Source organism: Nomascus leucogenys, chromosome 22a (genome assembly GCF_006542625.1).
Source record: "Nomascus leucogenys isolate Asia chromosome 22a, Asia_NLE_v1, whole genome shotgun sequence".
Taxonomy (NCBI): domain Eukaryota; kingdom Metazoa; phylum Chordata; class Mammalia; order Primates; family Hylobatidae; genus Nomascus; species Nomascus leucogenys.
Window position 1 is genome coordinate 8982979 of NC_044402.1, and position 17093 is coordinate 9000071.

General features: G+C 34.8%; 1 protein-coding gene across 2 annotated transcripts in view; it reads right to left on the reverse strand.

The window, feature by feature from the left end:
* Positions 1 to 17093, reverse strand: part of VRK1 (VRK serine/threonine kinase 1) — an 83541-nt gene that overhangs the window by 10570 nt on the left and 55878 nt on the right. Inside the window, exons 6-11 of one of the 2 annotated variants that reach the window (XM_030803390.1) lie at positions 16843 to 16951; positions 16618 to 16710; positions 14446 to 14572; positions 13532 to 13652; positions 13192 to 13250; positions 9039 to 9217 (exon numbers count right to left, since the gene is read on the reverse strand). In XM_030803390.1, coding sequence (XP_030659250.1) covers positions 9039 to 9217; positions 13192 to 13250; positions 13532 to 13652; positions 14446 to 14572; positions 16618 to 16710; positions 16843 to 16951 — 688 coding nt within the window. Of the gene's footprint in view, positions 1 to 9038; positions 9218 to 13191; positions 13251 to 13531; positions 13653 to 14439; positions 14573 to 16617; positions 16711 to 16842; positions 16952 to 17093 lie in introns of both variants that reach the window. The other variant, XM_012498215.2, reaches the window with a different exon arrangement.

Below are 17093 nucleotides of genomic sequence, written 5' to 3' on the forward strand. Positions count from 1 at the left end.
CCTCTTCACTCATGTTTTCCTCTGAGGGTTCCATGACATGCACCATTAAGGTCGAAAACTTTTGGCAAAGTTAAGATGTTTCAAGTACAATTTATGGGAAAAGGCAAATGAGTGGCCGGGTCATGCTTTGTCTTAGTATTTTATGCCTAAAATCACTAGGATGCCTTGAACTTTCTATATAAATGCATAATAATAATGATTTCATGGCCCTGAACAAGTCACCTGGCCTATTCTGAGTTTCAGTCCCATCATTCATGAACAAATGTATTTCACAGGCATGCTGCAAAAGTTATAAAAAATAATTTAAAGGTCCTGAAAGAATATAGAAACTACCTAAATGCTCAGTGATAACCTGAAGTTTAAAGGGTCAATATCCTATTACCTGTACTGAGCACAATCAAGTCTTCTGAGTAATGCTCGAGAATTAAAAATGTAACATTCTGAAAACTATTTAATATGATACTATAAACTAAGGAGGCTAATCTTTATAAATACATCAACAAAAACCAAAACCTATATATATACTGGTGGAGAGTTAACTAATCTCAGGGCAACACATGAACAAGTGTATTACAGAACAAATTGGGCTACATTAGAGTTACTATTAAAAACATACTACCTCATCTTCCCTCAATAAACTTATGGCCACAAAACACCTAATTCCTAAACACGCAGGCAGAAAATCACAGACACAGAATTCTCTGGTGGTCAGGACTCCTCTGCTTTATGTCAAGTATCTATTATCCTTTTGTATCAATTATTTAGCTTAAGAAATAAAAGGGTAACTACAAACTCATTAATTTGACTTATATGTTCTTAAAAGTTCTGGAGCTATATTTTACTTATTTAAAAAATCTGTTTATATTCTGCCTTAACAAGATGGAGCTACATTTTAGTCTTTATTTCACAGTAATTAACATCTTATCTTTCACTGCAAAAATCAACTTTTACCAATTCATAATCATTTACTATTCAAAACAATCTATTTTAATACACATACTCACTAAGTAAAATATAATCCAGTCTTCATTCACATGTGCCTAATACCCTGTTTCATAAACTGAACTTTTAAAGATGTAAGATCTTAGTTCATTAGAAGGTTCAAATGAAAACATTCAAATGAAAATGTTCCATGTTATTTTCTGATCATCAAGAAACTAGAAAGATGGGAAAAGTTAAATAGTGGATTAAATAACAGCATTAACAGTAATATTGCAGTTAACATTTACTGGTCACTTGCTATGTGCCTGCCACCGTTCTAAGCACTTTACATCTTTTATTCCTCATAACAATCTTATAAGCAAGACAGATAACATTCTTATTTCAACAGAAAGAACTTTTTAAAAAAATTCATGCATTTTTAAAAAGAAATGCACAGAGGCTGGGTGTGGTGGCTCACGCCTGTAATCCCAGCGCTCAGGGAGGCTGAGGCGGGCGGATCATCTGAGGTCTGCAGTTTGAGACCAGCCTGACCAACACGGAGAAACCCCGTCTCTACTAAAAATACAAAATTAGCCAGGCGTGGTGGCGCATGCCTGTAATCCCAGCTACTTGGGAGGCTGAGGCTGGAGAATCGCTTGAACCCGGAGGTTGTGGTGAGTCGAGATAGTCCCATTGCACTCCAGCATGTCCTTTCACTACTTCAAGAAATTCTGCTGGGCACCATTCAAGACATTTATGAGATACCAAATTTCCTTCTGTATCACTTACAGTAAGGTACTTATATACACAGAGATCAAAAGATAGTATGTGTGCATCACTGCCCACATGCAAAAGCTGGTCACGGGGCTAATAAATGCTACAATGTAAAGTCTAAAATGCCCTATATTTGCTATGCCTATTTGCAAAAGGGCTGTTTTCTGCACAGAAGCTATTCAGACACTCAAATTTTAATATGCAGTGGTTCTTAACTATGTCTGCACAATGAAATCACCTAGGAAGTTTTTTAAAAATCCCGACGGTCCCACCCTTATAGCTTTTGATTTACTTGGTCTAGGGTGCAGCACAGATAGTGGGATACTTAAAAACAGTGTTAAGGACAGAAAATGAACATGCGGTTGAAGAGTTAGGAGACATGGAGAAAAAAAGCTAGCTTCCAGAGTTTCCAGATTCATGTGGTACGAGTTCCGGAGGGACAGAATAGAGAAGGAAAGGAAATCCTCACATACACAGAAAATAAATTTTTCAAGCGTTTAAGACAGACATTAAGCCTTTAGATGAAAAAGGTCCACCAAGTACCAAGAAAGATAACTAAAGTGTAAAAACAAACTAGAACACACACACACACACACACACACACACACACACACACACACTTGTGCACAGATATCTGCAGAATGCCAGGACAAAGAGAAAGGCAAGAAGCTTCAAAGCAAGAGTGGAAAAAATAGAAATCTAGTAAAAAACAAAAATTAGGAAAATTAGATGTTAGAAGGCAACAAAGCAATGTCTTTGATTAAAAACTGTATGGCCACATTCGTTTTCAACTCGGGAAAAAACAGACATTTTTGGACTTTCCAAGATTTACAAGTTTACCATTCAGAAGCTTTCTTTAAAAAAGATTGAGCATATACTCTGAAACATAAAGCCAAGAGAAAGGACATGGATAACAAACAAACAAAAAACACAAAATATGTTAGACTCATGATTAACTCTAAAAAATAATACATAGTATACAAATGACACAAAAAACTAGAACTAAAAATTCCAGATGATTGTAGTATGAGAGATGGTTTGTGGAGGGCTCAGAGGGTAAAAGTAAAAACAAGCTCTGTTTACTCTTGTGAGAAAAGAATATAAATTCTAATTAACTCTAAATGTTCACACACATAAACAAATTAAAATGTGTTAAAAAAAAATGAGTGGAGACATTTTGGAGGTTAAGACTTCACAACTTCCCTCCACCTAAAATCTGAAATAATGAACCCAAAATAACAATTAAGAAATATTTCAGCAGCAAACAGAAGTATCATAGCTTTGCGGCATAACCTCTGAAAAGTGATGACCATGAAGTTTGTCAGACACTTCAAGAATGTGAGCAAACACCATTCTGAAATTTTTCACCAGTGGCCCCCAATTTAGAAGATGTAAGTCAGCCAGCTTGCGGGAGAAAAGACTTAAGCCCGTTGAAAAGAGGAAACCCTCCCTACTCCCCAGTGACTCCCCAAAAGCAGGACCTGTAATTTTGTTTCTTCCCTGGCTAGGAAGAAACCTGGAGAAAGACGGCAGAATAATCAAAAACACTAATTATCCTCAACAGTAAACAGGGAACTGCCACAACCGGTGAGAAAAGAGAACATAAATAAGAAACACACAAAGAACTAAAGCCATGGAGAAGAGATCGCCAATATAGTCTTTCTTTCACTGTGGATTCACTAAGAACATCCCAAATTAATAAACTCACATTTTTGCTTCTTCTGGGTAGGAAGAGAACAGAAACAAATACTGGAAAATGACGGATAATTTGGCCTATGACTCACCAGATCCACCCCCAAACATGTATTCATAGGCAAAGAAAATGAATTGACAATATATCAAGCCCTAAAATCCAAACTATAAAGAATAACATTCTCAAAGATGGGAAAGTCAAAGATTCACAAATACAATAATCTAGTAAATTCACATAAAGCTATCCTTATCCAATATGAATCAGATAGAATAAGCATGCCAACAAAGAATACCAGACAAGAAACTGAAAAAGAAGCTCATAGCATGCAAAAGATAGCTGAAGACTCCACCTCTGAAAGAAAACAGTCCTTCCCCAAGGAAGAAAATTTTATAAAATGCATCAGAGGCTTAAAAAAATAGATTTAAAGATACTTACTTTTTTTAAAAAAAATAGAGGAAATGATTTTTAAAAGACAAAAGGATAACAAGGAAACCGCATAGCTAAACAAAACAATCATTATAGAACTTATATATATTAGGAATAGTAAAAAACAGAGCAAACATATGTGACAACCAGATGACATAAAGACTTTGCATAATCACAGATAATCCAAAAAAAAACTGAATAAGAATTAAGCAGTTATATGAAAATAGACATGGATGTTGTGTATTATCTCTACAGACACAGAAGACTACAAACACGACTGAGATAAATGGAAGAACATCTAAGTAACTATAGGGGCCTACTATGGCTATGGAAGAGAAGATGTCAGTTCTTTCTGAATTGCTCTATAGAGTAAAGGCAACTTTAGTCAAAATCCCAGAAGTATTTTTGAGGAAACTAATAAGCCAATTCTAAAATTTGTATGTAAATTCAAAGAGCCAAGAATAGCAAAGACAATGTTGAAGAAATAAAAGTTGGAGAATATATGCTATCAGGTATCATTATGAAGACAATAGTTCAAACAGTGTGGCACTGGCACAAAGATGGACAAGCAGGCCAATGGTACAGAATAGGGTATCTAGAAAGAAACTCAAACACCTATGGTTACCACTGCAATGCTGTAAGGACAGGATCATCTTTTCCACAAATGGATTAAATCAACTAGATATCCAAAAGAAGGAAAACAAATATTGACTCACACCATGCACAACATCAATTTCTGTTAAACTGTAGACTTAAATGTGATGGATGAGATAAAATTTCTTGAAAATAACGTATCTTCATGATCCTAAGTAGACAAAATATTTCCAAATAGAATATAAAAAGCACTAACCATAAACAAAAAGACTGATGGACTGAGCTTCATGAAAATGAAGAGATTCTATTCATTAAAACATACCATATTAAGAGTGAAAAGATTAAACACCAACTGGAAGATGATATGTGCAACACGTACATGGTTTACATACAAAGTATTCAACTCTGGCAAATCAAAAGAAAGCTAACAACCCCAGCTTTTTTTTTTTTAAAATAGGTAAAAGATGTGAAATATACTTCACCAAAAAAAAAGTATTATCAAGGCTGGCAGGCATATAAAAATGTTTCAAATCAGTATTTTTCAAGGAGATTAAATTAAAACCATAAACAAATCAGTGCACATCCACCAAAATAGGAGAAATTAAATATAATGCAAGAGCTAGTGTCAGTGAGCAAATGGAACTCCCCCATGCTACTGATAAGAATGTAAGCTGAGAGAGCAGCTTTGGAAAATTGGCAATATCTACAAACCCTCAACATAAGTAAGCCCTATGCTGCAGCAACCCCAGTACATACAGACCCAATCTGAAATAAATGTATATGTTTCCCCCCAAAAATTAAAATAATGTTCTTAACAGCATTATCACAACTGCCAGAAACTGGAACAATTTGAATGTCCATCAATAAATTACAGTATAGTCATATGGGATACTACATAGCAATGAAAAACAACAAATTTTTGTTACATGCAACAGCATGGAAATTCAGAGATACAATTAAATGAAAGAAACAAAAGAGTATGTAATATATGATACCATTACTATAAATTTCCCCAAAAATGGCAAAACTAATTCTGGCAATGATCCATATCTTGATCTGGGTGATGTTTAAATGAGTATTGTGTAAAAGTGTACTTATTCATGCACTTTTCTATACATATGTAACAACTTCACTTAATTAGGGCAAAAAAGTCCACTTGACAAAATTCAGCCAAATAAGAAGTTCAAAATAAAGAATTCAATAACAGACCTAAAGAAAAAAATTGTTAGCAAATGCTGACTCAACCTAACTACAGTACTATGTCAAACCATTAGAAAACAGGAATGTACTTCAACAATCTAAATTTATATAATTAAAATAGTTTATCTTTATTACTGTATCAGGCTAAAACAGCTAGATAGATTTTCACCAAATTTAGAGTACATTGAGGGCAACCCGACTGAAACTACAGGCTACATGGTATAAAGGCCGTGTGAGGTGCAATCCCCTCAGAAAGAAAGGAAGAAAGCTGTCCACCGGAGCAGCTGCAGGCTACTGATTTGCAATGGAAGGGCTTTGCTCTTATTCAACTCTTTGTATCCTGTTCCAGGCTAAGTGCCAGCAAGGGTTTATTTAACAATGGTTAAATAAGAGAAACTCTAGAAAGACCAATTAGCATAATGTAGCCAGAAAAATAAAATTTTTAAATTTTAAAATTAGGAGGTAAAATAGAGAAGGAAAGAAAGGTATGTGAATAATCATTCATAGGGAGCAACAATATAGGCTGTCTGAAAATGAAAAAATAAAATACAAATTGCAAGGCCATGGTCTAGACCTTACTCAACGACTTTCCAGGGATGAGATTCCAGTCAACAACCCTTTTTGTTGACTTAGGCAGGCAACTTAAAACCCTAAAATAGTTCATGGAGGTGTTAATGTCCTTTTAACTTGCTGAGCTCTTTCCAGTAAATTAAGCTGTTCTTAACCCAGATGGAACAGGACGGAATTCTTTAAGGATGGGACCACATGTCATTGATCTTCGTAGCCCTAGAGACCTAGCCTAGATCAGGTACATAAACTAGACCTTTTACATAATTGTTGAATGTTAATTTATGAGTATACACTGAATCCAGTAACTGTTGCAGTGTACTGCCAGATTCTAAAAACTGCAAATGTTTAGTTCTAACCAACAATAAAAATATTTGACTTTGTACTCTTTAAAAGAGCAGATATATACTTGATCTCTCTGCTCTCCTTCAGCCTTCTGTCATCCCAAAATTCTACGCTTTAAATAAAGCTCCTTGATTATTAAGCAGAAAACATTTCCAAGGGGGTAAATTCATGTTTCACTCTAGTTTCCAAATATACTGCACCATAATCAAGCATGGCTGCAAAAAAATAGACAAGAAACCTTGCTTCATTCCATTGTTGACCAATTCCTGCAGGTTTTTACCAAAAAGAGTATCTCTTAGGAACCTAAAGACAAACATATATTAAACTGATTAAACCTACCCCTTTCCAAAAGAGATCTGAGTCTGATATATACACAGAAAATATACTTTACACTTTAAAAAATTATGACAAAGGAAAAGAGAGGAAACAAATGTACTAATTATAACAATTAACAAAGTTTCTAGAATTAAGCATCATATTTAGTTTTGAGCCTCCTGACATCCAGAGCAAAAAAAGACATCTGGGTTATAGATCTTGCTGAAAAACAGAGGCGGCAAGCTGTTTCTCAAAGGAGAAAGCTTTTCATTGTAGGGAGCACCCAACTTCTCATCCAGCAGAGCTCTGCTTTTATCTGTTTTCAATGAGAGCATTTACAATTTATATGAAGAAAATGTTCTGCAGTTTAAAAGAAAAGCTTGAAAAAAACTGGTCTGGTCCAATTCTTTCACTTTACAAAAAAAAAAGCTAACAAAACTAATAACTCGCTTCAGTTACATGGCTATCAAGCAGCTCATGATCTTACGTAACCTTAACTTTTATTAATTTCTTTTTAATACAAAGAATAACCCTGTGTCAGCAATGAGTGTACAAAAGGCAGTAAACTAATGAAGTAAATCTCCTAATAGTTCAACTTGTTCAACTTAGTATTCATTTTTTTTCCCCTAAATGAAGCTTTATACATGTCAGGGATGATCCAACAGGAAATTTCCAGCCTTCTGAACTATCCAAGGACACCACAGAATTATAAGGTCACAGATGTTAGCTCTGCAGCAGACTGACCTACTCAGCTGTAAAGTCAGCCAACCTGCAGAAACTACATTTTCTCCAGCATGTAGGTCCAAACAACAGGGATTTGCAAAGGAAGGTAGGGGCGGGGGCAGGGGAATGGGGGTTGGGCGGGGGGAGGTGGTTGCTCTGGACAAGTTCTCACATAGCAGCAGAGATCTTTACTTCTCAATCAACAAAATTTTAGAGAAAAACACTATACAAGCTACCTGTAAATATTAATGCAGAGAAATCTATCCTGAGCAATAAGAAACATGCTGCTTGTTTATGCATGTATGCAAAGAGTAGGTTTACTTTAATACCTTACTAAAAAATTTCACTCAGGCTTCCATTTTACCCTCTTCATTTCAAACAGATAAAACGTTCAGCATACTTGTTGACCACAAAACTGGAGCAGATGCAATTAAGATAAAACTTATCAAAGAAAAAAAAGTATATGTAGATGCATGTATATAATTTCAGATTCTATGATGAAATTACAGAGACCTGCTATGTGGCAAAGAAAGTCAAATTTTTGGTCCAATTTCAAAATTCCTATCTCCTTTATTAATTGAAAAGATAAAAACTTTTAAATATGCTGCTTCTGATTTTAAAGAGAGAAAAATTTGTTTTAACGCTTTTTCTCAGTTTGGAATATGAGATTTCCAAAGAAATCTATTAGAATTTGCAAAGTTAATGACAGTAAAAATGGTTAATAATGTAAAAAAAAATTTTCTTCTAAAAGTTGTTTTCCTTCCTCATAAAAATAGCTAACACATTGTATTAAATAATTTCAGATTATAAGGGAAATCAGTAAATTTATCGATAAGTTAATTATCAAAAATAATAGCAAATCAGTAAGTTAATGTATACCTGTAAAATCTAAAGTGATGCCAGAAGTTCTTTACATGCTTGTATAATACTTCTACCATAAAGTTCATCATTAAACATTTCTCTCCAAACAATTAATCCCCTTATATGCTGATATATAGCTTTATATAATATTTCTTCACAGAGCAAAATAATGTTCAAATGGTAAAATGCACCACACCAACAAACAAGGAAATTTTCAAATGGCAATTTTTCAAATGCCCGTTTTCAACTGGTAAATACTCTGACCATATCCACAAATAAGAAACAACCGAGACAAGATGAACCCTAAGAGGTGACTTGGGAGAAAACAACATATAAATTATGAATTCAGTGCACCATCAAAATTTCCCTGTCAGATATCAGTATTCCAAGTTAAAATCATTTCAGGAATTTAGTAACTTGGCTACCAAACATAAGAAATATATAAATATTTATTTTTCTACAACCCTCTACACATTGTTCTGTATTATAAAAAATGTTTGCCTTAATTGCCATGCAATCTGTCATTTTTCTTCATTGAACTACTCCTATACTTTCTTATAGTATTTGTGGCAATTATAAACACAAGAAGACCAAACAATAATTTAATAACAAAATTCACCTTTGTTATTGTTTTTGCTTTCAAACCTCCATTCTCCACAACACTGAGGTCCAATTTGCCATCATCCTTACTTCCTATAGCTTTTAGTCCTTGCAAAAGAATGTCGCGTAAATTTTGATAAAGAGGTTTTTCAGTGTAGTCTAGTAATTTCACTGTTTCCATGTATTTGGCAATTTCACCTAAAAGAACAACACAATCATTTTATAACTTTCAATATATTTCTCTCTGACCTCTAAAAAAAAATTCATGGTTATAGTAAAGTTAGAATGCAAACACACATCTTGTTAAGATACCTATTTTTTCAATCACTTCAACGAAAAGTATGCTTTTGAACTCAGGAATTGTCAGATAACTGAAATTAAAAAGGTATTTTGAGATACAATGTAAAACACACTTTTTGTAATTGTGAGAAACAAGACAGAACTCAAAATGTAAATATTCATAAAAGTAACTATTATAGTATTAAAGTTATAAAAAAAACAAAGGGATCTAGAATAAAGATTATGAAAGTAAAATGTCCTTAAATACAATGAATATCATAGCCAATTTGTTTTTGCCATCAAAGCCATTAGCTCTATAGCAGACAGCTATATTCTTCGTGTAAATGAGAAATAAAACACACCAAAAAGAGGTCAAAGAAAGAAGAAAGAAATAAGGTCTGGCTTTCCTATAAAAGAGAAAAATCAGCTTCCAAAAGATAAAAGTTTACTGTACACATAGACAGAACCACAACATAAAAAAGAAATCCTACTAGTCAAGATCAACACTTCTCAACATTAAAAATTCATTTTTGAGCTAATGCCTCACACACAGACCTTTCCCCCGACCTCCAGACTTGTATACCCACCATTTCATATATTGGTCCTTGGATGTGTAAATATCACCATTAATTCCAACAAACCCACATCTAAACTCTTGATCTATCCCTAAAACTTAAGGTTTTCTCTGTCTCAGTTACTGAGAATTTCATCCTTCTAGCTCCTCAAGCCAAAATCTGAGTTAGTCACCCTTGAATCATTTCTTCTCCCACCAGTCCTTCAAGAGATCTTATCAGTTCTACACACACACAAACACACGCGTGCGCATATATACACACATTCATTAACTCAAATATTTATTAAGCAACTCCTATGTGCCAGGCACTATTCCTAAATACTTGGAATATACCAAGAAAAAAACGGACAACAATCCCTAACTTCCAATTTCTTCATCTGATTAAGGAGATGTACAAAAAACCTAAAACAAGTATCACCATGTATGATAAAACATTGAAAATGCTCCCCCGGGAGAGAAAAATGTCCACTTTTGCCATGTCCCTTCAGTATAATAGAATAGTTATGTGTACTTTTAGCTAGTACAGTAAGAAAATAAATAGAAGGCATAAAGAGTGGAACAAAAGATGTAAACCAGTCTTTAGTCACAAACAACATAATACTACATGTGGAAAATCCTACAGAATCTACAAAAAACTACTACAACTAGTAGATAAATTTAGCGAAGTCGTAAAATGCAAGGTAAATATATAAAAATCTATAGTATTTCTATATACTAGCAAAAAGCAATTGGAAAATAAACTATTAAAAAATATTTAAAATAGCATTAAATACTTTGCAACAAATACAATGAAAGATGAGCAACATTTTCCTAGAGAAGACTATAAAACACAGTTGAGAGAAATTAAGACAGACCAAATTTAATAAAAGATATACCATATAAGTGGACTGGAAGACTCAACAGTATAAAGATGTCAGTGCTCCCCAAATTGGTCTACAGAGTCAAATTCAGTCCCAAGGTTCCAGCAAACTTGGAGGTGGGTGAGTGTGTGTGTAACTGACAAGGTGATTCTAAAATTTAAATAGAAATGCAAAGGGCAAACAACAGCAAAGTAGCAAAGTCCAGTTAAAGAAAAGCAGTGCTGAAAAATTTCAACTACCAGATATCAAGCTTAAAATAAAGCTATAGTAACTAAGACAGTGTGGTCCAAGAATAGGCGAAAAGGACAATTGAAAAAAGAGAGTCCAGAAACAGATGCACAGATCCACAGATCCACACTTGATTGATGACAAACATGACAACAAAGGAAAAGAATGGTCTTTTCAAGAAAGGCTGCCAGGTCGATTAGACACAAATACGGGGATAGGAAAGATACATGACCCCTCCTCCAATAATACCCAAAAACCAACTGCAGGTAGACTATACATCTGTATGTATAATTGGCAAGCTGCAACTGCCAAAAATTGGAGACGACCTAAGAGCAGAATAAATAAATAATGGTATGTAACTACAGTAGAATACCATATAGAAATGACAATGAGGAAACTACTGTTAAACATACAATACTAGGGCCAAGTGCAGTGGCTGACACCTACAGTCCCAACACTTTGGAAGGCTGAGGTAGGAGGACTGCTTGAGCCCAGGAATTCAAGACTAGCCTGGGCAACACAGTGAGACCACATGTCCACACAAAAAGATTTTTAATTAGCCAGGTGTGGTGGCGTGTGCCTGTAGTCCCAGCTACTTCAGAGACTGAGGTGGGAAGATCTCTTGAGTTCAGGAAGTCAAGGCTGCAGTGAGCTGTGACTGTGCCACTGCACTCTAGCCTGGGCAACAGAGTGAGACCCTGTCTCAAAAAAACAAAACAACAATAACAACAACAACAAAAAAAAAACGCGATAATGGGGATGAATTTCACAAATATATTACTGAGTGAAAGAAAAAGACACTAACAGAAGTAAACAATAATTTCATGAGGACAGGAATTTTACCTATTTCATTCACTGTATTACTCCATTTCTATAAATTTTAAACACAAATATTTGGTATTGGAAATTAAGGTAAGTGACTCATTCGGCCAGGAGGGAGAGGCTACTGATTGCTATGAGGTCCAAGGGATAATTCTGAGAAACCCACATTGTATTTATTGATATGGGGAGCAGGTTGCAATTTTAAATAGCATAAGGTCAGGGTAGACCTCCCTGAAAAGGAGACAACTGAGCAAAGGCTTAGAAAGACTTCCGAATATATCGAAACTGACCAATTCTCACTCTTTGGCTGCTACTTCTCTTGCATGGGTTACTGCAGTGGCCTCTTAACCTGCTTTCTGCCTAGGCCCATCCTTGCTCCTTCAGCAGTCCATCCCCATGCCAGAAGCAGACCTTTCCCCTCAGGATAAGCAGTTCATGTCACTCTTCTATTCCAAACCTCACACTCTTCCTTGAAGTAAAAGCCAAAGCCCTCATGTTTACCTATAAAGACACAGTCCTCGCATCTCCTGGGCACTAGTGTCCCTTCTGCCTAGAACTCTCTTCCCCAGACTTCTACACAGCTCACTCCCTCCCTCACCTCCTTCCTACAACTGCTCAAATGAGGGACACCCATTTGAGTGTCCCTCACCTCCCAAGTGAGGCTGTCCCTGGACAGCCTACTTAAAATTACAGTCCTTCTCACTACTTTACTACCCACCCCATCCCCATCCCCCTAATTCTATTCCGTTTTCTTCTAGTTCCACAGTACTAACCAGCGGAACATATAAATTTTGCTCATGTGTTTACTATCTAAAATCCTCCAACTAGAATGCTAGCTTCACGAGGGCAGGGATATTTGTTTTGTTCACTGATGTACCCCCAGTCCCTGGCACACAATAAAGCCTCAATATTTACTAACTCAATGGATGAATGAAATTTGCTTCCTTTGCTAAAAGCACTCAATAATAATTGAATGAGGCTCAAGTATTCATTTAACAAACCATCTAACATATATATACGTTTTTTTTGAGATGGAGTCTCGCTCTGTCACCCAGGCTGGTGTGCAGCGGCACAATCTCGGCTCACTGCAACCTCTGCCTCCTGGGTTCAAGCGATTCTCCTGCCTCAGCCTCCCGAGAAGCTGGGACCACAGGTGCGCGCCACCACGCCTGGCTAATTTTTTGTATTTTTAGTAGAGATGAGGTTTCACCGTGTTAGCCAGGATGGTCTTGATCTCCTGACCTCGTGATCCACCCACCTCAGCCTCCCAAAGTGCCGGAATTACAGGTGTGAACCACCACGCCTGGCCACCACCTAACATCTTACATTAAGGGCTATTCCATGGATATCATGCCTTTTTATCCCCAGAAAACAAAATCCCTATTAACACTGAAGAAGTCATTTCCTACCTGGTTTGTTTTTCTCAGGAAAACATTTGTCCATCAAACTTGCAATATTTGCTCTGTATCTGTTAAAAATTAAAGAATGAGTCACTGTTTGAAGCTTGATGTCATATGTTAATATGAAATAAAAATATATAGCACATTAAGCTATATTGTGCTACATCCTAAATATGCTTCAGACATTTTTCTAAAATAAAAGACCAAGGAACCTTACTGTTTAACAAGTACAGTACTTTCTTATTTCTATATCAGTATCAATTGAAACTACAGTTCCTATCAAGAAATTGTGACTAAAAACATTTGGCTTATCATGATTTTGCTAGAAATAACTTAAGTTTTCCTTTACCTAATTTTGGAATCTCTAACGTATTTAGGATCTTTCAAATTATCCTCCCAAGGAAGATGGCCAGTAAGCCATTGGATCATGCAATAACCAAGTATTTCCAAATCACCACGTCTTGATGGGGCTACAAATGCAAGAGAAGAACATTAGGTAGACTGAAATAATTTTTAATGTATAATTTAAAGTATATATAAAGTAATAACATAAAACAAGTCAACTCCACAGTCTGTTTTTCATCATAAAATTTTGACTGCATTTCACCTAGGTATTGCATTGGACAGTATAAAAGAAACAGCTTACCTCCCAATTAACTTCCAACTAATAATCTACTTTAAAACCCAAATTGGTAAATTTTAGGGTTTCAAGCGGAGACTGTTAGTCTAGAAACAAAACAATGATATATTCAATACTGCCTTTGGAAAACTTGAAGATATTCTTAAAATTTTTATATGCTATTAAGAGGCCCAGAGAACTGGGTGTTTGAGTTCTTCCACAGCTTTGAGCACAGAAGAAACGACTGCTGAAGAAATAAACTAACTTAACAGGTAACAAAATAAAAGTTAGCTGTTATAAAGTTGTAGATAAATAAGAAACTTGAGAAAAAACACAAAAACAAACATTCCAATTAAACTAAATAAAACCCAAAAGAAATCCTCATGGCAGCTGAATGAACCACTACCACCTTCTTGGTTATCTTTGAAGGCTACGAGGAAAAGGCAGGAGAGAAGAACACAGACGGTCCTCGAATACAATTGTAGGAGTCTCACCTCTGCCTTCTTTCCGCATGCCACTGTGCCTCTTCAATTCTTTTTTATTTATCTATTTATTTATTTATGCATAATTAAGAACTACGTAGGAATCTGGGTGAAAACATTAGCAGTCTATTTCTCACTCCAGTACTACTGACATACCCACACCATTGTGTGCATCGATGCTCGTGAATTCAATAGTGCCATCATGACATCTTTTGGGGTCTTCTTTGTATTCTTTATGAACTCCTTCTGGGCAGTACCGATAAGCAAGGCCATAATCTACCAAGTACACCTATAAATTTCCAAGCACCAAGACAAATTAAAGTCAAAATCACAGCACATATACCCCTTTAAAGCACAGAAACAAAATACTGGCATCTGAAGGTGGGTTCACCTACAAGGTCATTCCATAACACTCCAAACAATTTAGATCCAAAATGCAAACAACAGCAAATACTTAATTCTGAAAGGCTTTTTATTTTTAATAAAAATGTTAAATGACCACATAGCTATAGTGTAATCACTTGACTTTATACACTTTAAGATAAGTATATGTTATACTTGTAATTAATCTTGTCTCTTCAATTTGAATGAAAATTATACATTTTATACTTTATCTTACAGACTCTAAAATTGAGCACAGAGCAAACCGTCAATACTTGTTGCAATACAACTGCTACTTTCCACACAGAAAAGCACACCCAGTAGAAGACTGCTAATGATGCTGACACATGATATGTTACCTTCTATTCCTCTGTTTCTTCACTTGTAAAATAATCAAATTTCAATTTACTTTATAAAAACATTTCATACATCATAATAATGATCTAAACAACTGTTAGATCAGGCTTTTATCTATATTTAAATACTATATTCTAAAGCCAAGTCTTCATGATTAAAAGTAAATTTTAATATTATATACATACTTATTCGTGGGCATATACATGTGGGTCTGATTAGCATACAAAGCTAATAAACTTGGCCTTCTTCTATTCCATAGCCACATATTACATCTCTAATTCTGAGTAAATGTCACAAATGCATGCATCTGGGCACAAGAGGAAACTGAAGTAAAAATATGTGGCTAGATCTAGCACATACATCTAACACTGGAAAAATAATCCCACCCAAAGCATATGTCTGAAGGATAACAGAGCTGCAAAAATATTTCCATATAAACAAAGGCAGCATGTTTTAGTCACCTGCAAAGTGATATAAGTTGTATTTTATTATACTGTACAAGTCCAGCCTATTTCAATTAATGGAACCCTTATTGTTCAGGTTGTCAGCTGTGTTTTCTTTGTTCTTAGCCTAGAAATATCTAAAAAGAAATGGCTACAAAGAACAGAGATGAATTTGATGATTGCCTTTTTAAGATTTCTCCATTAGCACACTTTCTTAATAGTATAGTAACTTTCTTCTTTTATACTTATATAGATTCCCTTATATCCACCATAACTGACATTGGAGGAAGGGAAGCAAACATGAGACGACAGAAAAAGAAATGGGAGCCAAAGGAAAAACTAAGCAAAGGTAGTTAAAGGTACATTTGAGAGAAAGAATGAAGTACAGAGTACTGACAAATAATTACAATAATCAAAGTACCCAAACACATTTAAAATGTTTAAATCTTCCTTTTTATATAAGATCAAGAAAGAAGTGAGAACATACATTAAGTATGAATGTTAACTAAACCTTACTTTCACCGAAATCACAAAAACAGTTATACAGGAAAATTGTATAGATCCCTCCACTTCAACTAAACTGACCTAAATAAAGGTATAATAACATTAGCTTTTCTCCTTTCCTTAGAAAGTAAAAATTACAAAGGGAATGTAATAAGCTAAAAAAAAAATGCACATTTGAATTCCAAACACTAAGGGTATACAAATTTAGACAGCTAAGATATTTCTGTAAACCAATTGATTTGAATAATCAACATGTTAAAGACCAAATTTTCCAAGTAATAGAACACTTATATTTGATGGATTTCTTGAACAAAGGAATAAAAAAAGTGACAAAGCAGACAGGCAAATATAATTCATTGGTGTACTATATAATTTTAAGCTTCCACCCCCAAATAGCTATTTGAAATTCATTTGTATCACAAGCACTTCTTCTGAATATTATTTAGGGCAAAATAGCCAACTTGATAAAGTGCCAACAAATCACATCAAAAATGTAGAATGTTAACTAGATCAAAGTGTCAAGAAGAAATATTATTACCATATCTACTTCAAAAGTTAAAACTTCTACACAGGTTCAAAAGTTCAAAGCAATCATGTTTATTTTCAAACAACACGTTTTAAATAGTAGAAATTTAAGTTATAAAACTACCTGGTCAGGATTCTTGTAGTTCAGAAGAAGATTTGAGGCCTTGATATCTCCATGCACATACTCATGCTCGTGAATATATTCCAGAATATCCAGCTATGAAAGTATCATACAGAATAAGTTAATGCAGTACCTAACACCAGCCAGCAGAGGACCAAGCTTCAACATAAACTAGCCTTTACTGTACTCAAAACAATTTTTTTAAAAACAAGAACATAGCTCACATACAATTCTTAGGCTTAGCTGCAAGACAGTTTTCCGAGAAAACCTTTTGGCATTTGCTTCATATATTTTCTGAAGGTCACTCCCAAAGCGATCCATTATCATAAACCTGTAACTGAAGACAAATATGAAAAGCCAATGAACAAAACACAATTCAAGAAAACCAACTTTGCAATGAGTACTCTCAAAGTAATTTTTTCAAGACAATGTTTAGTAAAGAAGTATTCTTTAAAAAAGAAATACAAACATTTGCAACA